The following is a 21,682-nucleotide window of genomic DNA, read 5'->3' as shown; positions in this document are numbered from 1 at the left end:
GGGATTGGACTGGACTAATCTGCCACACACACACACACACACACACACACACACACACAAACACACATTTGCTAAAGTGGCTTTGAATGAATCAGCCATTCAGCAATTTTTCTGGAGAACTGGCTTTCAGTAAGCTGGTCTGCCCCAGGAGTGAGGGTGGTCCCTAAGGAGGTCAGAAGACCTGGCTGAAGAAACAGATACAATTGAAGTTCAAGTGAAGGTTGAAAATCAAGCTTCTTCTGGAAGGCAAAGATCTAGTCACGGTTCCAGAGCAGAAAATCTTCACTAAGCCATCATAGCCTTCATGCAGGCCTTCCAGGCAGCCAACCATGCAAAAGGGGGTTGCAATCAGTGAGGGGAAACTAAAACACAGTGATATATAACAAAACTCATGAACTTCAACTTCTTTAATCAATAGTATATGTGTCATATAAATAAAAACCTTTTACTGGATAGTGTTTGTTACGTACTTTTTGCAATGGTAAGAAAAGAGCTGTGTGTTTTTTTTTGTTTGTTTGTTTTGTTTTTTACTCGGACCTTAAAAGAAAACTGCATTTAAGAAGGAAGGCTGATCAATATTTATTTACAGTTCTCCGGGAATCTTTCAGAGATGTTCAAATTAATATGCTCTGGGAGTCATTCAGAAAAGTAAGTACCATTTAAGCTAAGAAGAGAGAAGAAATGAAACAACAAGGATTGTATAAGCAAGGAATAAGGAAATACACTGAATATTTTATTACTATTTAAACTCAAATTATGGTCATATTCATGGAAAGTATTTGATATTGATAAACTATTAGAGTTACAAGCAAGAAAAGTGATGTTAGCAGATGTTTTTCCAGATTTGAAGACAAAGAATAATACTCTTGGACATTTCTTCCTAACAGAGACAAGCCATGTGGGTCCCAGTGATCCCACAGATGAGAAACAAAACATAGCTCTTGGAACATTAGGCGTCGGTAATCCTGAGGATGTTGCCAGGCTCCATTAGCCCATTTTCTACTCAAAGAAAGAAGGCAGTGGTAGAAGGGCTAGAGACACCGACCTCACCCCACCGATGGGAGGAGACCAGAGGCGTCTCTACCAGACTGTTCCATTCAATAAGGGCAGGGATCAGCTCCACTTGGTTCTAGTGTCTAGAACAGGGTCCAGCAAGCAAATACCTGCTATCTACTGAAAAGCAAATCTAATCCTTATACATGGTAGGAATTCAACAAATTCAAGATATGTGAGAAGAAGGGAAGATGACTGAGTGAGAAGAAAGGAAAGAAAAGAGTTAGGGAAGGGGAGGGGAGTCCTCTGCACATGGGAAAAGACAGGATGGCTATGACAGCAGAGGCTCTTCCTGGGATTGCTCAACTAGCAATGACAGAATGGACTCATCCTCCAACGAACCATCACACAGACTACGGACACTACTTTCCCCCACGGCCACACCTCCCGTAGCTCATTATTTCCCTTTTCCCAGATTTATATCCAGGGGGACAGGAAGCTAAGTCTCAGCCCTTAGCAAGCTCTCACCCTAATGTGCTCTACTGCTGTGGTCTTGATTCCTCACTCTCTTCGAATCCTTCAGATTGATCATGTAGTTTCAGCATCAACCCTGTAGAATGCCCTTGATTTTTCAAGCTGCGGGAAATCCTACCCAATCCCAGAGAGGTTAAGTAACTCATTGAGGCTTGTCCAGCTAGTGAACAGACAAATAGCCCTCATTCCACTACACCAGGTGCCCTCCTTCACCCCCAAGTGCCAGCATCCCTTGCGTCCTTTTCAACCTTTGCCACCTCCTTCCCTCTCCCAAGATAAGCACTCTCCTGACTGTTACGGTGACCACTTCTTTGTTATACTTTTATCACCTAAATATGCATCCCTAAGTATTATGGTTTAGTATTGCCAACTTTTAAATTATATATTATTAGAATCATATAGTGTGTACTCTTTAGAGTCAAGAATTCTTTGGTTCAACAGGATGTTTCAGAGAGACATTCATGGACCAAAGTTTGTTCATTTTCATTACTGTACATATTTAACTGTATGAATATTCAAAATTTTACTTGGCCAATCTACTGCTAGTGGACACTTGAATTTCCCGTTTAGGACCACTATACACAAGGCTACTACGAACATTCTTGCACATACATTTTGGTGCACGGGGCCACACATGTCCATTGGAATCCCACTGTTGAGGCATAGGGCATGTGTACGCTCAACTTTAGTGGATAATGCCCACTTACTTTCTAAAGTGTCCAAATTGAACCTTCCACCAGTTGTCTTATAAAAATTTCCACTATTCCACATCTTAACAGTCAGCTCAGACTTTTATGCAGCAGTATCTTACTGTGGCTGTAATTTGCATTTCCTGATATGAGGTTGACTATCTCTCCACATCATTATTGGCCATCTGGATATTATCCTTTGTAAAGAGGTTTTTCCGTGAGTTATTTTTTCTTAATAATTTATAAAAGTTTTTTTATATATTCTAAATAAAAGCATTTTGTTATACTTATTATAAATATCACCCCATGTGGTTTGTCTTTTTTCCTCTTTAATACTGTTTTTTTATACGTTACTAGTTTTAATGTTCCTCAATGTTTTAAACTTTTCCTTTGTAATTAGTGTTTTGTATTACATTTAAGGAATCTGTACCTGCCTTAAAGTCATAAAAATCTTCTCCCATCCAAGTACTAACCAGGCCTGACCCATAAAAATCTTCTCTTACATTATCTTCTAGAAGTATTCTTGCTTTGTCTTTCACATTTATATAGATAACCCACCTGAAATTTTGTAATCGCACCTTGACATCCATGAAGTTAGAAACTCTGCACAAGGAAAGTGTGGAATATTTGGATAGGATGAGACAGAAAGACCTCACGTGCACAGGGAGTTTGAGGTAGAATTGAGCAGAGAGGAAGAACACTGTCTTCAATTAAGTGGGAAGGAGCTTCAGAGAAGCAGAACTCAAAAAGCCTAGGTGATGGAAATTTCCACCTATCCATTACTGTCAAATGGCTCTCTTGATAGTCTCTAAAGGTAAATATGAATACATTAAATCTACAGTGAAGACACCCAAAAAAAGCACAAAAATTTCTACTTTTGGGGGGGAACAATTTAAGATACAGGTTTCTGACAGAGGAAGTTGCAATTTTTCTTCAATCCACTAAAAGGTTTCAAAAGTACATGGAAATTTATGTTGGGGAAAGTAAAATGAGCAAAATAACATCTTCTCCAAAAGGTTGCAATGAAAGGTACATGAGATAATTTACATGAAAGCCCTTTCCAAATTACAAATGCTGTGTAAAGGCTGTTTATGTTCTCTAACATAACATGATAACGTCTCTCTAAAGTTGCTGCTGTCATGTTGCTCATTTTGCATTGTTAACAGCTACACAAAAGGTTAATAACCTAAAATCTTAAAAGTACTTAAAATTTAAAAATAGTATTGAATCCATCATCTTTAAAAGAAAATGAGGCACTAAAAATAACCTTAGGCACATTACACCCTATATATATGACAGCAGCAATTTAGTATTTTGTACCTATTTCTGAAGAATGTATCTACCTGTTGGTTGTTGGGGGATTTGATTTGTTCTCTGTGAAACTGTTGTTACATTGTATCTCTGCTAGCACTGATGGGCAAAGACACCAGAACCTGGAGGCTGCAAGGAGTTTGAGCATTGTTACCATCAGGGATCAGTCACTGCTAATGTTCTAACAGGGGACACAAGAGATGTTCTAGACCAGGCTATGGATGCCCTGGATTATGGGGCCGAACGGTTTCTCAGGGAGGTGACTGCAGGGGAGGAGTGACCCCGGGGAAAAGTTCATGAGACTACTTTTGACTACAAGTGGTCTGCAATACCTGCACCCTTCCCCCGTCGACCACCACCAAGGTGGCCCCTCGTACTATCACACTGCCTTTTTATCATACTCTTCCCTCTCCAGTTTCTCCAAAGTCTTCATTAATTTTATACTGAATTATTAATATTACTATTATCGATTATGTATTATTATCAGTCATGAATTATAGCTAAGAACACATTGTGTGTCTCTGAGTTTTTTTGTTTTTCCCCATCTCTGTTCCTTTTATCCTCTGTTCTTGCTCCTAAATACCTGAGTGCCCTAGACCAGACAAATGCTGTCTTTAAGCCTGGAGGTTCTCTAACAGGTGAAATTCAGACTGGTCATGTTTAAATAAATCATGATTACCCACTAATGGGCAGAGGGGCGTGGCAAAACAATGGTGTGTGTTGCTCATCAGTGTGTGTGAGGTTGTGCGGCAGGACAGCAGAAGTGGGATGTGAGGGGTTCTGGTTGTCAGAACACAGACTTTATCATGAAGGAATAAGTGTGGCCAAGGATTTGTTCTGGAGTTTACGCTATGGATATGCCATGTCCTGGGGACATAAAGAAGAACCTATATTTGCAAGTCTAAGCCCCAACAAGCATAAAGCCATACTATCCAAGAACAGGATAACAAGTGTAGAGAGAAAGGGGGGGAATGACCCATAAAGAACTGAGATTTCCCAGGATGGAAAGATAGAGGCTGAGAGGCTCCTCATGGAGAGGGAGCCCCCTAGGGGTCAGTACTAGGCGAGGGTACTGGTAGTAGAGGATACAGAGAATACCGGCGCCACTGGCTCGGAGTGGAACTCAGGCTCTTAGACTAGGGGCACCTCCACGGTAACCACGGTGGTCTGGAAGCCAGGGGCTCTTCCCCAATCTTCCGGGATGGTGAAACCCTCAGGGTTCTTGAACTTGATCCAAAGAATGGGAGTGATCCCAACTCTTCATGACTCATAATTTGACTTCCCACAGATCCTGGTGGATGGCAACAATTCCAGAATTGATTTATTTTGGATAAATCAATATGATATTTCCTGCCACTTAAGTATCATGGTACAAATTCATATTATTTATACGTGTTTAGAGTGCACCCACTCTCTGTTCCTCCTAAGAAGCCCTGATCTGTACCCGTGCTGTTTGCCCTTCCACAGGTGACTGGACAAGCAGTCTCACATGATCTCTGAGGAATGGCTTGAAAAGTCCAGCTGGGCCAATTAGATTCTCTTGCCTCCCACAATATGAATGACAGAGACAGAGAGATGTGACCAGGAACTGGGAACACAAAGCCAAGAGGCCACGGAGAGTCAGGGCTGCTGTGCATGAGAATGAGCTCAAATTACGTGGGAGAGAAGCCTGTGTGAATGGAGGAGCCTGGCCAGGAGAGATAGGACCACAGAATACTTGAGAATCAGGAGCAGAGATGACAGGAACTTGATGCCTCTGGAAGGCAGAGAAATCCGAGCACCTCACTCGTTCATTCCAGTGCCGGGCAGTACCTGTGAGGTCTGTACTTCATCCCTGTTCATGATGCACTGTGAAGCCACTCGTTATATTTTTTCTATGGCACTACCTCTTACTTAAGCTGACTTGATCGGGCATCTGTTTCTTGCACGTTGAACACTGGCATCGTAGGACTTAATCTGAGCAGACCGCAGAGCTATGCCTGGGTATTCTGCAGCCCAAGACTTTTCATCTGAAGTAACCAGTCTGATTCTTTCAACCACCCACTGCCTATGGTTCTGACTTTAGAGTATGATGTGATTATTTGCTGACAACAGCGTCGCCTTCAGGAAACACGAACTAGGAGTTGACAACCAAAAGGCAAGTCCTGTTGCATCTGTGGCAACCGCAGTGGCCATGACTTAGGCCTCCTCATATTCCCAGATCATCCTATAAAACTATGACAAATGGAAAATGAGCACAACCTAATCTGCATGCAGAGCCAACTCTGCACTCAATCTTCCCACACATACCGATTTTTCTGGGTGGTCCAAGAACTGAGTTGGGACAGTTATATGACTGGCTTGAGTGCTGCAAAGTTGTAAGACAGGGCCTCTGAGTGGACTCATTTTGAAGGCTAAGCACAAGAACACTCAACATTTTACCCCAACAAGAAAGCCAGTTTTCTTTTGAAATACATATTTTACCATGTTAGTTCTGTCAAAGTCCCTTTCTATTCTTGCTAAAGAGTGTCTGAGTTTTGATTAAGGGCTAGAGAAAGGTACTCACAAAAGCTACACTGAATATTCTTTGTAGAGCCCATGTCTATTCCTACAGGTGTAGAAAGAGGCTAAAAATTTGTCTTCAGCTCATACCAGTCAGAGAAGAGTTTTGGCGAAACTTAGTCTCAGAATACCCAAATCCCCTTTTGGTCTGAGCCATGTGATGCTCAGATGAGGCTCTATCCCTCCCCACCCCCCGCCCCATCCTTACCACTGGGGTTTTTTTGGCTGCAAGTTTGGCCCATAATTTCACAAAGTAGTTTCTGTCTGTAGAATCCAGGAAATCACACAAATTCAAAGTGGAGAGCTTCCTAGAAAACTCCTCAGATTTTATCGGAGATATCTTAATACCTGGTAGGGAAGAAAGCAAAGTTTACAAATAAAAGGCATGAAATAGGATAAGGGAACTTCCTGAAGTGAGGGAAATTTTTTGTATCTGGATTGTCCCAAACACAGCAAACTAAATACTTAAAGTCTGTGCATTTCAACTTGAGAGTAAGATAACAAAAATATGTCTTAGGGGCGCCTGGGTGGCTCAGTCGGTTAAGCGTCTGCCGTCAGCTCAGGTCATGATCCCAGGGTCCTGGGATCGAGTCCCACACTGGGCTCCCTGCTCAGCGGGGAGCCTGCTTCTCCCTCTGCCTGCCACTCTGCCTACTTGTGCTGTCAAATAAATAAAAACTTTAAAAAATATAAAATAAAAATATGTCTTAGAAAACAAGGTAATAATTATTATTGATTATAGTAAAGACAGACCACAGCACCTAGTACACGTGTCCTGGGAGTACACTCGGTGCTCTCAACACAGGCTTGTGAAGGGAACTGAAGTAAATCTTCATACATACAATACCTTCCAGACACTTAAAAAGTCACACTGATAATTACTTTCCCTTTGACAAAATTCTCCTAAAAGGCTAGAAGGAAAATAAAACATGCAACGCTGAGAAGAAACTTAAAAAAATAATGGAATGGATGATGAGGTCACTGTTTGACAGAATTTATTCATAAATAATGCTAAAAGCTTCCTTTAAAACACTAGAATGTCCAGAGACCTAGAATATAAAGAATCTAAATTTCTATTACTGCTCATCCACAGAGAGCCCTGGTGTAAGTGCTTTTGGATATATATGAGCATCAACTCTTTCAGGAATATTGCTTTAAAAGTGCTAAAATAAAAAATTTAAAACTATTTCCACATGTCCCACCAGTCAATATGGCTGACTGAACAGACATGGGAAGCTCTCCTCACCCAAAGACAAGAAAGCACTAGATGATATATAACAGAAATTTGTCTTGCCTACATAGCACTGCTGAGAAACAAGAAAGAAAAATTTCCAGGTGCTGGAAGTGAAGGTTCCAAGTGAGAAGAGTGGGAATCGATGCCAAGAAGTCCAAGTGCTCCTGGGGCTGAGGTTTCTGGACTGAGAGGGGTCAGTCCCTGTGTTCTTGATGCAGAAGTCCTGGGCTCTTTGATGAGGTGAGAAGCCACAAAGTGAGTGTCTGGAAATCTCAGCCCACGGACCGAGAGACTGTGCCTGGACACAGAGTCTCGCCTGGACTGAGGGTGGAAACACCCGTGGAAAATCAGGCCTCTGATCCTGTGTTGCATGCTTGTATGGAACCTGAACTCAAACTCCCACCAGATTGTGTGGCAATCCCAGACCAGTAAGATAAGGAAAAAACTTGTAGGCAAGTCAAAGTATTTAATCATATCAGAAAGTCTAAAGCTCCACAACCCAACACCTGCCTTGAGAGAGAGAGAGAGACAGAGACTCAGAAGACACAACAGATGAGTGAGTCCACACCAGAGGAATTCCAGGCCACAGAGCAATCTGAGGAGCACTACGGTAACTACGGTTCTAACAGTCACAGCGATAGTAAGGGATAATCGCGTGTGGAGACCATCTTTGTTAACTCTTCATGATGGAAAAGCCATTCTGTCCATATTTGTTGAGTACCTGCTATGTGCCAGCTAGGGCTCTGGACGTTGGAGATACGGCAGTAGAAAGTCCTGAGCTGTGGGAATTACATTCTCATGTTGGAGAGAGACAGACAACCACCTCAGATGCTATAGGTGGCAGCATTGTGCAATGAAGCGAACGGGAAGCCAGCGAAGGAGAAAGAGCCAGAGAGGGCGTGATGGTCAGAGAAGTCCTCTCTGAGGGGGTGACGTCGGACAGGCAACTAAAATCACAAGAAAAGCATTCAACCATCTGGGACAAAAGCATTATCATGCAGAAAGAGGTGCTTTGTATAAAGATCCAGGAGCATGCCTAACTGAATTAAAGAATGGAAAGGGCTGAAGCAAGGGGTGGGGGATGGGATGGAGATGCTGGAGCCTGTGCTCATTTAAAAAAAGCAAAGAGGGAAAATACTTGTCCTCTTGATGGGACTCTAAGAACCAAAAGAACTGTGAAAAAGACCAGATGAATTTGAGAAAAGTTAAGATAAAAATGAAAGAAATGGAAGCTATATTCATTGAGAAAATTTCCACAAAATTTCCAGTCTATGTGTCAGGGTTCCTTTTTCTACCTTTCTGAGACATCAGCAATTTGTACCGTGGTGTGAACAAGTTAAGTTCAATCTGATGATACAATGGAGCTATAATTCCAACAATTTTATGTCTTTATGGTTTCCCAACAATAAAACATTTTGGGTAAAGATAATGTGTTTACATTACTATTAAACCATCTTGTAATGCCACCACTTTAATGACTTGGACTCCTATAATGAAGAGTTTCATACAGTTCTTAAAACAGTTACTAATGTCTTAATACATCAATGGACAGGGATCCTGCTTCTCAATTAAATATATATATATAATTACCACTGTTACAATACCCTGCAACAAGAGTTTAACATATTTTATTCAAAGTATCTACATTAAAGACAACCTTGAGGCAACATTAAAAAATATATATAAATTACAGTCCACAAAAACAACCAAGTCTCTCAGTATAAAGGCTAGTTAAATTTATGTAAACAGCTACAATGAAGCACAAATGAATTTAATGATGCATGACAGATTTTAAAGTTATTTTATGGATTAGTATCATTATTAAACACAGGAAAATATAAATGAATTACCCGGAACAAGTGGAAGTACATCTCAAATTAGTTCTAAGTAGCTTAGACCTTTTATTTAGACTTCTATCCCTTTGCAGTCAAGTGAATTAAAATAATTTGCATAAAACATTTTAAAAGCAGCATAGAAACCAACCTAAATAACAAATGCAGTATGAGCTATGTACCTAAGAATAAAACATGTTGAGCATATATTTAATATCATACCATCACACAGACAAAACAAGGCCTTTTCTTGCACAAAGCAGGAAATACAAAATGTTGATCTGACATTACTGGCACGCGGCCACATATCCATGTCAATAACTAGGAATAACATTAGAATTTGAGAATCAGACTGTGAATATTTTGAGAAACAAAAATCCCTACTTTAATAACCAATGTTTCTATATTAGTAAGATTAGTTATATAGCAAAGCAACTAAGTCATTTTCCTGTTCAAAAATATGAGACTAAACACTTGTAAATATACGTTTTTTAACGTTTAAACAAAACCCTGGGGAAAAAATCAATCAACTGGAATATGTCTCTGTTTGAAAACCATGGGAAATGTATGACTTGGAAACAGGCTTTAATTTTCAAACAAAAGTTCTCAGATAACTGGATGGTTTCAGAATTGTTCATTCCCCCCCAACTCAAATGGGGTTTAAAAAAAAACAACACATGTTTATTTAGGTAATAGTGAGGTTTTTTTTTTTTTTTTAACTAGAGAAATTCATCCCTACCATGAATAAACCCATATACGTATAAAATATACTTGTAAAATCACTGTAAAGGAATACTGAAATATGTAACCATAAAAAAAGGCCAAAACCAAATTAATGCACAATAATCTGTAATACAGTATTTATTTTTAATGAGAGTTACATAGTTTTAGTGGAAAATTAAAGGAAAGCTCAGTTCATTGGGAAGTATCACAAAACTAAAGGTTCTGAAAAAAGTATTTTTCTAGGGCAGAATTAAATCTTGAAAGTCTTGTCTATCTGTGCTTCCAAGTAAGGAATAAAAGCAACTAAAATTTCACATAATAGCCATAATAATTTTCCATAGCAAAATAAGCTTTTATAGTGGAAAGCTACCAAATCCAAGGAAATAGAGTAATAATGTTCATGTTATACATGATAAAATGAGTATACTTATTAAATCATTCTAACAGTAAAGTGCTCTGTTCCTGAGTTTCTAATAAAAGGATAATCAGCTACTTAAACGAGTCTATATCAAGACAGAGGAAAGCATGTGAATGTATATTCTCACACAGACAGAATGAGGTACAAAAAAAAAGTTTCTTTTCATTGAATTTCACACTGAAACCTCCTCAGTACAGCTGAACTAATGGGCTCAATATTTGGTCCCTGCATTTAGAATGTCCTAATTAGAACATATAACAGGGGTGCCTAGCTGGCTTAGTTGGTGGAGCATGAGACCCTTGATCTCAGGGTTTTGAGTTCGAGCCCCACCCTGGGTGTAGAGCTTACTTAAAAATAAATACATATATAACTTAAAAATAAAATAAAATAAAATAAAACAAAACATATAACAATAGTGCCCTGAATTTTTTTTAATGGATGAGTTTATCATGAAGTAGTTAATTGATGCTTTGAAGGAGACAAGATATAGGACAGGCAAATTTCAAGACTGGAAACTTGATACATAAGATCTGCATATGTACAGCACTTGGGCAAGAGAAAGGAGAAGCAGGAAATAGGAAAGAAACATTCAGGGAGCTTGGATACACATGAAAGCCTTCTTCTCCTTTAAGTAATATGTTTGATAATGAGGCTGGTAATGAGACTTCCACCCAATCCTACACTCCCACTTCTGGTAAGCGCAAGGTGCTTCCTAAGGGATCATCCTTCAAGAACAGCTTTTTCAAAGATGTTACTTCATTGGTCAATTCCTCTATGAAAGACTTTTTTTTTTGGCGGGGGGGGGTCTTCCTTCACTTTTCTTTGTCTGTGGAAACTGGGGGTCTTTAAAATTGGGTAGCTTGTAGAAGTCAGTCTTGGTCTCAACCCACCGCAAAAGGAAAACAGAATGCCCACTATCTGGTAGCTGATTCCGAGTTAAATAACTTGACAGCACTTACTATCTAACCAATTTGCAATGCAGAATATAAATGGCTTTGACTTTATCAATAAAGAAATAACAGTAGTAAAAACAATAGCATTTATTGAGCATGTACTATGTGCCAGGTGCCGTGACAAGCCTTTCACGTGTGTATCACAAGTAAATTTCATAATAACCCTAGAGCTGATGTTTCCCAACTCACTTCTCTAAGCTGCAGCGCTGCACGTGAATGTCTATGAAACAATCTCTTGATCTCGGTAACATGTTGCTCAACTACAATTTCTTCCCAACATTATTCTAATTCTGCTTAAGCTCCTTAATTCGATCAAGGTTGTGAAAGTTTTTAAGAGGATTTTCAGAGAAGACCATCCTATTTGACAAACATTCCTACCTAGTTTGAATGGTTCTTAAATCCAATTAATGATAAAATGCTATGTTTAAATTTTTTTTGCTGCTTACATGTTAACATTAATACTCATATACACACTTACTATGTGCCAGACATTGTCTTTCAATTTATTAACTCAAACTCATTTACTCCTCACAATAATCTTGAGGTAGGTACTGTTATTGTCTCTATATGAGAACTCTGTAACTTGCCCAAGGTCACACAGCTAAATGGTACAGTGTTGGAACTTCCAGTGATTATTTTGACTGTTCGTGTTATTTGAAATTATGAATTTCTAAGGTTACAAACTTAAAAAAAAAAAAAAAAGCCTTCAGCTTTTGCTAATCATTCCCGCACTCTCCTAATCACCTTGGAGATGAAAGATTTGGTGGTCTGACATTATTTATCTATCATCAACACAAAGAAATGGGTAGGCTCTTCTTATCCTCTTTTCTGAATGCCTGGTCAAACAAAAAAAGTGATTTCTAGAATTATGTCTTTCAGATTGAACTAAGCAATTAATTAAATTCATTTATGAACATATTGTGCTAGACACTATATAAATAGCGCAATTATCTAAAGTGGAATTTGGAGGATCTTTTATGTTAACAAGATGATTTCAGGGTTGTCATGGAGCAAAAGGAAAGGGAGTCAGCTAAGTACTTAGTGCTGAAAATACTACTGATCAAGTTTTTTTTTTTTTTGCTTTACACAAGAACTTAATTTTTATGCATAAGAATTTTGGACATATCTTCTCTGGAGCCCTAATACTGACAACGAGCATAACTGCCAATCCACTGGATCCTTGCTATTGTCCCAGAAAGGAATTCAGCATAAATCATATGTCAACCCATCCCATTACACATGGAGTTACCAGAGCAGGGAAGCATCTAGTGAGCAGGCCTCTAGAAACAGCACCAGAGCAAAGCTTCAAAGAGCTCAGTGCAGGGGTTTCCAAACTGCAGGTTGCAAACTAAATTGTGGAATCCATTTTGTAGGTTATGACCAGCATTTTTAAAATTTAGGTAGAGCCAGGTGTAGTAAATGGATATCATAAAAGGAACCTTAAATTTTATCCAGCCCAACTGATCACCCGACATATGGAGGCTTCTTGTAAGATTCCCAACACAGAGCCTCTAAGTTCTAAAGAAAGCCTATTTATTCCTTTGAACATGACTTCTAACTTTTAGAAAGTTCCTCATTATGTCAAATTGAAATAGAACATAAGGTTGCTCTTTCACAGGACAGATTTTCATATATGTGAATTTGATTCTATGTAACCTTTTCCAAATAAACACAAGTTTATCGTAGAAAATTTGGAAAATACTAAAAAGCATAAGTGAAAAAATAAAAATTATTCATAATCTGACAACCCAGAACTCACAACTGGAACCATACTGGCTCTACCTCCTTAACCTGTTTTCTCCTGAATATGTAACAAATATTTTCCTCTTCTCTATATTCTTCTACAACATAATGGCAACGTAGCGTTCCAGCACATAGCTACACCATAACTTTTCCATAACTTATTTTTAAAACCCCATTGGGTGGCTATATTATTTCCAGATTTTATTATAAAGATATTAATGGGCGGAGGGAGAGATGAACCATGAGGACTATGGACTCTCTGAGAAACAAACTGAGGGTTCTAGAGGGGAGGAGCGTGGGGAGATGGGTTAGCCTGGTGATGGGTATTAAAGAGGGCACATTCTGCGTGGAGCACTGGGTGTTATGCACAAACAATGAATCATGGAACACTACATCAAGAACTAATGATGTAATGTATGGTGATTAACATAACAATAAAAAATTTAAAAAACAAAAACAAAAAAAAGATATTAATGGGAAGATCCTTCTATGTCACTTACTTCCTTGTGGTAAGTTGTAGATTAGAGTTACTAGGTTAAAGATAGGCAAAATTTAAAGGCTCTGACATATATTGTTCAACTGTCCCCCCAAAAGTTGTACCAGCTTACTTTCTCAGTGATGACACAGAAAGCCTGTTTCCCCTTAACCTCATCAAGAATAGGCATTAATTTGCTTTCCATCTTTGCCAGTTTGGTACCCCCCACAATCTAATCCATTTTAACTTATAGAAGTGGTCAAAGCAAAAAGCTTTTTGACATGTATTTTGGCCATTTTTCTCTCCTCTTTTGTGAATTACCTGATCGTGTCCTTTGTTCCAATTCTCTTTTGAGGCTTGAAAATAACTGATTTAGCTCTTTAAATATTTGAAGAAGGCTCTTATGCCTAGTGGAACTATTACCTCGGTTGATTTCAATACTAGCTGCTGGACTTCCTTTAAAAAGCTGAAAATCATATTAGCTAATAGAGGGACTAAAGTCTGCAATGTTTTCTGCTTTCCCATAAAGATCACTTCGCTAAGGAATACAGCAAATCGAAGTGATGTGAACTTTGTAAACATAGATGGAAAATGACAATTCTTATACAGCTAAAAAGCAGAAGTTTCCATTACACAGAGAAAATCAATAATAGCAGTAAAATCCTCCCACCACAAAGGCGTCAATGATCTTTGCACTCCCTTCCTTGGACTATAAACAAAGTGTTGCCCAGTTGCACTGAGCCTAGGACACTTTGATACACTATCAAAAGACAAACCTTATACCATCAGGAACACCCGGGGGGGGGGGGGGGGGGGGGCGGGGGAGCTAGAGCTTCCTCTAAGTCAAACAAAGGGAAACTTGGCTTTTCACTTCCCTTTAGAACCCTAATAAAAATGCAAACCCGAATGCCTTAAGGAGCCTCAGAACAAGTTGCCTGAGGAGGAAACCATGTATTTTTCTTAAGTTCTCACCTAAGTGAGGTATCGGTGCCTCTGAAATGCACCCTTCACGGCTCATAAAACAAGGGGTGGTTATCCTAATTTTCTTCCTTTTTTTTTCACGTCTGTCCTCCCCGCCCCCCACGTCCAACCCAGATACTTCCTGAAATCTGTCCATTCCTGCCACAGTGCCTTATTTCAGGCCCTTACCATCTTGTTAGGACTATTGCAATAGTTTCCTAGCCATCCTTCCTACTCCCTGTATTGACTACCTTAAATTTATCCTCCATACCAACTCTAGACATAAAGATTTAACTATTCAGTGGCTCCCCATTGTTAGATCAAGTTTCCAAACTCGTTATTAGCATAGCACAAAACACCCTCTGGATCTACAGATACCTACAGCTCTCCTGACATCTGGGTCCTTAGAGGAAATGCTGTGTCTGCTCTTACTGCCATGCCTAGTATATGCTGTTCCCTCCTCGAAAGAACCTTCAGTCTCTCCCATCATTCTCATTTTGCAACCTTGATGACCTGGCTGAAAGATGACCTCCTCTTGGAAGTGTTTTCTGATCCAATTCTCCCATCCCAGGCTGGATTCAGTGTCCTTCCTTGGTATCCTTAGGGCATACTGGAAAAGTTAATAAATGGATTTGCCTGTCCATTTGATGTTAAACCTGGCCCAGTGTGCAGTGGGGCTTCCAGCTGCCCCAATCACATGGTGTTGTAATGAACTCTCTTATCTGTCTCCCTGGATAAGAGAGAGAGCTCCTTGGGTGTCCTCATCAACGCTATGTACGTCTAGCAACTAGCACAGTGTCTGGCACATACGAGGCGCTCAATCAATGCTTGTTGGATGACTAAACTAACTCAATAAGTTATTTTAAAAAACATTCATCTTATTACTGTCATCTTTGACAAACCAGATAAATCAAAGGGTAATTATTGGCATAACATAGGCTTTTCATTTTATAAGAGGATTCCCGCATCCTGGATTTGAAAAATGTCAATTTCCTCTACTGAACTTGAATAACATCTGCCATACATACAATTTCATGGACACATACCTTTCGTATATGGTAAGATCCATTTATACAGGCATTTAGTCCTCAATTGTTTTCTATTTTTTAAATACAGGATGCCAAACAGAGCTTCGGATGCTGCTATATACATAGTAAGCACTCAATAAATACCTTGTAACTCTTTAAGAGCCAAATCTTGGGTTGGCTGCTTTACTCACAATTACTGCCTTCTGGGAATGCAGTTGCCATGTACTCGAGGAGGGGGCCCCAGTGGTTACGTGTCTGGGACCCTGTTTCTGCCCAGAGTAGATTAGTTTAAGGATGAGCACCTGAGCCAACCCAAGCCAACTGGTATCTCTCCCTGAATTTTTTTTTTTTTAACTTTAGGATTAAGGAACATGTAAATTAATCCCTTTCTAGTAGTGGGAGCTGCCAGATGTAAAACCAGATGTAAGACTTGAGAGGTACTGGTGGCCATGTTCCCTGCCATGTGCAGAAACTTCTATGTAGTCTGTCTGAATCAAAAAGAAAGAGCCACCATGGAGAAAGAAACAGAGAAATGACGAGAGTGCAGTTGATGACAGAAAATACTGGGCATGATGAGAGTCTGGGTTATGTTCAATAACAGGTCCCCAATTCTGAGGCTCTGCTATACCTCTGCCTCCCCACAGTTTGGTTGTAGGAGATATCCCACTCCCTTCTTGTAGATTCCCATAAGCTGGCTCAGGTTGGACCCCAGTAACTTGTCAGCAAAGGAATCCTGATGGTGTGAATTGATAAAGGAAAACTGATTCCCCTCAATTTTCTCCCCACTAGCCCTTTTAACTGATTCAACAAGATGGCTTGGCATAATGAAGGCATGGGCTAATTTACAGGAGGTTACTATTCGGACAGAGAAGGAAGGTATTCATTTTGAAATACATTTCCAGCAAAAGTAAGTTTCAGGTCATATGTTCCAATGCAAATCCGAAGCACTCATCAATCACAGTGTCCCATGTGCAAAGAACTTGTTCCCACAAATTAACCGCGGGTCTAGAATCTTTGCAGGAGTGACCAAGACCCAGGAACTGCAAAGGCTTCCTTTCTCAGAGTTATTCTGGATCCCTCGATAAGGCGAGAGGCATGTGACACTTTTCTCAACTAGAAGTGAGTTTTCCTAATGAATTCAACAAAAACAATGGCAAAATGACATTGCTTCGGCCAGAGTTTGAACGCACATTGGAATTCATGCTAGACACAGAGGCTCCCTGCTGACACGAATCTTTAAGACCAGCTCTATAGCTGGCCGCAGGAGCACTGTTTGCTGGTGTACCCCACCTCGAGGGGCTGCTCTTCCAGGCTACAGTGGCAAACCACAAGAATCTGCACCGACTAGCTGCCTTCTAAGAAACCAATGGCTGGACGGGGCTGGTGCCCACCGCCCCCCATGCTCACGTGGGGTGGCAGAAGGAAGCTGGTATATGGGCTCATAGTGCCCTGGCCATCACGGTCCTTTCTGTGACAGCACTGCCTCCAAGGGACACGGACGTTAGAGACCCAGTGCTGCAGGGATGGCTTAAACCTTGGTGCTCCGACTACCCCTAGCTCGCAGTCTTCCTTTCCAGCTGCCCCGCTCCTCAGCAGACACCTGATTCTGGGGTGCAGCAGAGCTTCTGTCCTTTGGTGCTTCGCCATGTTTCCCTCTGTGTTCGTCTCTGGCTTGCTGCCTGGAAGCCCTGTCCCTTTGGACAGAGCTCTCTCTGGTCTGACTGGTCCCCTTCTGGGCTTGCGTCCCTCTGACAGGCTGGGTGGAGGCCTGCTCTGGGGAATCCAAAGCAGTCTCTCTCTTCTGAAATCTTCCCCTTTTATGAGCCTCTTCTTTTCTCCTCAGATGCTGCCTAGGAGCAGAATCATCTGGTCTTGACTCTGCAGAGGACATTTCACTCTGGAGAGGTCTCCTGGGCAGGGGCTGACCCTCCTGAGTTGGTTGACTGCCACCGAGGGTAGCTTTATTTTCCTGAGACAATCCTCCAGAATTCTCTTTTTTCAAGGATGGTCCTCTTTTGGACACAGCTACTTTTTGAACCAGGTCATCTGGGGGGGGAGGTTGGCATGGGCCTTTTTTCTGGAAGAATGTACCTTTTCTCATTTCTCTTCTTGTAATTGGGGATCCTTAGGCAATGGTTCAGCGTGGGGTGGCTCAGGAATTTCTGGTGTGTGGGCTTTTCTCTTCTGGTTCCCCTGAGGACTCAGAGGCGGGCTGGGATTAGGGTGGTCCGGTACCTCTCGGGGAGTCAGCTTACTCTGGGATTCTGGCTGCAAGGCTGTATGATGGCTTCTAGGTGGTGCCTTTTTCAGAAGCCCTGGTCCTTTAGTTGTCTCTCTTTGGATAGGGAGTTTTTTTTTCCTAGCTTCTGTCTGCTGCTCTGGCTCTTGGTTTTGAGGTAAGGCCTGCACATCTGAAATCTTCTTGCTGGAGGAGTGGACTGCTTTCGGAGCTTGTCTTTCCTTCACAGGCCTCGAATCATGGCGAGGCCCTGTGTTCTGAGGCAGCTGCTGTTCAGAGAAGGAAGTGGGAATTTGTGGGAGCCTAACCACCTGAGCCTCCTCTTCCTGGAGCGGATGGGGAGTGAGCTGTGGCATGTGCTCCTGGATGGGGGTGCTGATAAGAGGGAGTTTCACCTCCCTGACCTTTTCTTTCTGGACTTGCTGAGGACTGTGGTCCAGATGGGGGCTCAGATTTTGTGGTGGTTTGGAATGGGGAGGGCTGATGGGAGGAAGTTTACTGGGGTCTCCTTCCTGAGCTAGTGGAGGCCTGGGGGAGGGAATCACGGTTTGATCTGAGGCTGTTCCTCTCTCCCTGCTGGGTGAGAGGAGTTTGGGTGTGGGCCTCCGACTCTGGAGTGGAGCAAGGACCTGAGGCTGGGGCAGCCTGGTGGGAGCCAGGCGGCTTCTGGGAAGCAAAGTCATTGGATCTTTCCTGTCCTGGATCTGTTTGATATCTGTTGAATCCTGAGGACGTGGCAATTCTGGGTAAGGAGTGCTAACCCGAACAAATTCTCCTTTGGGGGTTCCTTCCTCTAGAAGTTGTTGAGAATCTTCTGGAGATGGTCCCGGTGTTTTGGCCCCATTAGGGTGGGAAGGGTCTCTTGGAGGCTCATAATGGGTACTGTTGGGTGGCAGATCGGCTGACTCAGTTTCCTCACCCTGGGTTCTCTGGGGGCTGAGGGATGTTGGACCAGACTCCTGGGGAGCCTCAGATGGGGGAGGGCCAGTGGAGGTTACCTTGGCCTCCCCTGATTCCTCATCCTGGTCTGGCTGAGGGCTGTGAGCTGGAGGTGGGTCAGGGTGCTGAGAAGGCGCTTGGGAAGGAACGATGGAAGGCTGCCCTATTTTACCTGCTTTTGCCTCAGATGTCTGGGGCTCATTTTCAGGGAGATCTGTCATTACTATTTTTGAAGAAAGATCCAATTGTTGAACATCCCCTTCCTGCTGGTTTGGGGATAAGTCTTGGGCCTGCTGGGAAATACCAAGTGCTGATGAGCTGGGCTGTGGAAGAGGCTCAGCACTGACATGGCTACTGGGAGAAAATCGTTCTTGATGGGTTGCTCCCGCCTGAGCCAGCTCTGGGTTCTGGGAGGGGGCTGGGTTCTGATGTTCAGGGACCTGTACATGAATCTGCATTCCAGAGAGAGCCTCTGTTATCTGGCCATCTGCTTGCAGTTTCGCCAAGCGCCTTGGGGATGGCACCAGGTGTGCTGGCACCCCAGAGGGGGTCTTCTTGCTAGAGGGAGCTCCTGCTTTGATATAAAAAGAAGTTAGCTAAAAACATCTTAACACATACTATGTAACTAAGTAACTTTAGAAATAACAACCAAAAATACCTTTTCCTTTACTGATGCACATAGGCCCTTGAAAAGAATAAAATTACACATACAGAAGAATTATAACCATTCCTTCCCCTTGGGGATACTAGGTGCCTAGAATTCTCTTATTTAGTAGAATGTAGAACAATCTTAGTCAATTGAAATCATGAACTTCAGTAAATAAACATAAAGAGACTTATTCACAGAACGAAAATGGTTCTGAGAGCGGCAAGAACAATTTTTAAGCAAATGAGATTTAGAACTTCCACAGCTTAGAGAGACCAATGCTGCTTTTGATGGTAGAAACTAGAGGGGGTACATCTAAGCCAGGGCAAGTTCTGCTTATTTAATGGCAGTCCTCTTCAAGAAACTGGGAGCTCTATGAGGAATAATCAGCTTACCGGGGAGGGGAGGGGAGGGGAGGGGAGGCGAGGGGAGGGGAGGCGAGGGGAGGGGAGGGGAGGGGAGGGGAGGGGAGGGGAGGGGAGGCGAGGCGAGGCGAGGCACGGGAAATTCAACAGGCACTCAGTAAGTCAGCAGGGAATGGAAGGAGGCAAAGAATCGATCCCCCGGAAGCCTGAGGTGCCATCATGACTCAGAGGACCTGCTCCTGAGGATCCGCCCCAGCCCCAGGGCTACTCTTTTCCTTCCGAGTCTACCCCGCTTTCAGCAATGGCTCTCAGAGGCCCCTAGCACGTTAACGTTGCAGAGGGGGACACTTCTTTCGATCACCATGGGAGCAAGTTCTTCGTATGATTCTGGTCTCGTGGAGAGACCATGGACACAATCAGCTCAGCAGGCACTTGTTTATGAGAGAAGCCCATACATTTTCTGGTGGCCCATATATCATCTTAACCCAGTCCTAAGGACATGGCTCTGAAATGCTATGGCCAGGGGCGGGCACACCAGTGTGGAACAGCCTTGAAGAAACCAGTCTCAGCCCACTTTGAGGGAGACCTGATGTTCAGAGACTGCAAACCAAGTCAGAGCTCCAAGGTGACCCCAGGGTGGTCTATCCCCAGAAGCAAACCAGGCTCCTGGCCACTGTCCCTTCGCCCCCACAAAGCAGGATGAGCTTGGACTACTCTGGGTCATCCCTGAGCCTCCTCGTCTGGGCAGATACCCTGTGCCTCCAGTTGAACTAGACGTCCCTGGGGAGGGGTTAGGGAAGAGTGGGGGCAAAGCAAAGCTTGCCTCCTGGTGGGGTTTCGGAGGCGGTGGCCCTGCTCACCATTCCTACCGCCCTAGTTCATGACAGTTATAGATTAAATACAAATTTCGTCAAGAAACAGGCTAAATTAAAATATAAGAACAGTAAAAACGTCTAGAATAGGCAAATGCATAGAGACAGAAAGTAGATTAGAGGTCACCAGGGGCTAAAGGGGGAGTTACTGCTTAACGGGAATGGAGTTTCTGTGTGGGAGGGATGGAAACTTTTGGAAACAGGTAGTTGGGATGGTTATGCAACACTGTGAATGTAGTTAATGCCATTAGGTTGTATACTTAAAATGGCTAATTTTATGGTTTTTTAATCACAAAAAAATTAAATAAAATAAAATAGAAAGGCATAAGAAGAGTGAAACCCAATGCTGAAGGCTCTTTTTGTAAACCCCTGGTTTCCTAGAATCAGACACACAAGGATTTTTTTCCCCACTTTTAGAATTCAACAATTCACATCATTTGGCAAATGAGAGCCCGTCCTTTATTAGAGATAAAAGCACCACGTGGGGACTAGTAAATTGCTCAAGTGCCCCGTTTGTCTCATCATCACCATCATCATTTTCCTCTATCATTAGTCAGATCTAAACAATGATTTGCAAATATAATTTTATTTTATGATTTCTATAGCAAGAACTCAGAGTGGCAGTTGGATCAGCTTTTTAAAAAAGCTTTATTGGGAGCACCAGATAAGTATTCCAGAAATAGGTTGTATAGAGACACATGGAGGGTAAAGACATCCCTTACACTGAGTTGTGAATAGAGTGAGTTTTTTCTTATTTCATAAAAACTGTATTGTTTGATCAGGATTTTTTTAGTCTTCATGCTTTGTAAATGAATATTACCTGCACTGCTATAGGGGAAAAAAAAAATAAGATCATCCATACCATGGTTGATAAACATTTTTAACTAATGTACATCTCAGTATTTTGAGGTTTTACAATCACTCTGTATCTAAAGTTACTATTTGTATGTGCATTTAATGGAAATTCAGTTAGTCTCTCCTCTGGTAAAGGTTTGCATTTCTGGGTCCAGACGGATGGGGTTGTTATACTGATAGACTTCAGGCTTACTTTTATGACTTTGTTATAGTTTCATCATTAAGAGTAGAAATTAAAATTGCATCCTCAGTTACAAATTAGCAACATGAAATTACTAAAGATAAAGCTATGTATTATTACTTCAAATATCTAGGAATACTGCCCAATTGGC

The 21,682-nt window shown here is 41.8% G+C and overlaps 1 protein-coding gene across 2 annotated transcripts in view; it reads right to left on the bottom strand.

Annotated features, from left to right (window-relative positions):
* Nucleotides 1-21,682, bottom strand: part of LRGUK (leucine rich repeats and guanylate kinase domain containing) — a 113,351-nt gene that overhangs the window by 17,661 nt on the left and 74,008 nt on the right. The window contains exons 16-17 of one of the 2 annotated variants that reach the window (XM_073899217.1): nucleotides 18,672-19,183; nucleotides 14,284-15,016 (exon numbers count right to left, since the gene is read on the bottom strand). In XM_073899217.1, coding sequence (XP_073755318.1) covers nucleotides 14,747-15,016; nucleotides 18,672-19,183 — 782 coding nt within the window. In that variant the 3' untranslated portion in view covers nucleotides 14,284-14,746. Of the gene's footprint in view, nucleotides 1-6,276; nucleotides 6,417-14,283; nucleotides 15,017-18,671; nucleotides 19,184-21,682 lie in introns of those variants that run through there. The other variant, XM_025854848.2, reaches the window with a different exon arrangement.

This window comes from Callorhinus ursinus, unplaced genomic scaffold, assembly GCF_003265705.2.
Source record: "Callorhinus ursinus isolate GAN/ISIS: 27379988/994484 unplaced genomic scaffold, GSC_fseal_2.0 scaffold12, whole genome shotgun sequence".
NCBI classification, from domain to species: domain Eukaryota; kingdom Metazoa; phylum Chordata; class Mammalia; order Carnivora; family Otariidae; genus Callorhinus; species Callorhinus ursinus.
Note: the sequence above shows the minus strand (reverse complement) of the source record. Positions and strands in the feature narration are given on the sequence as shown.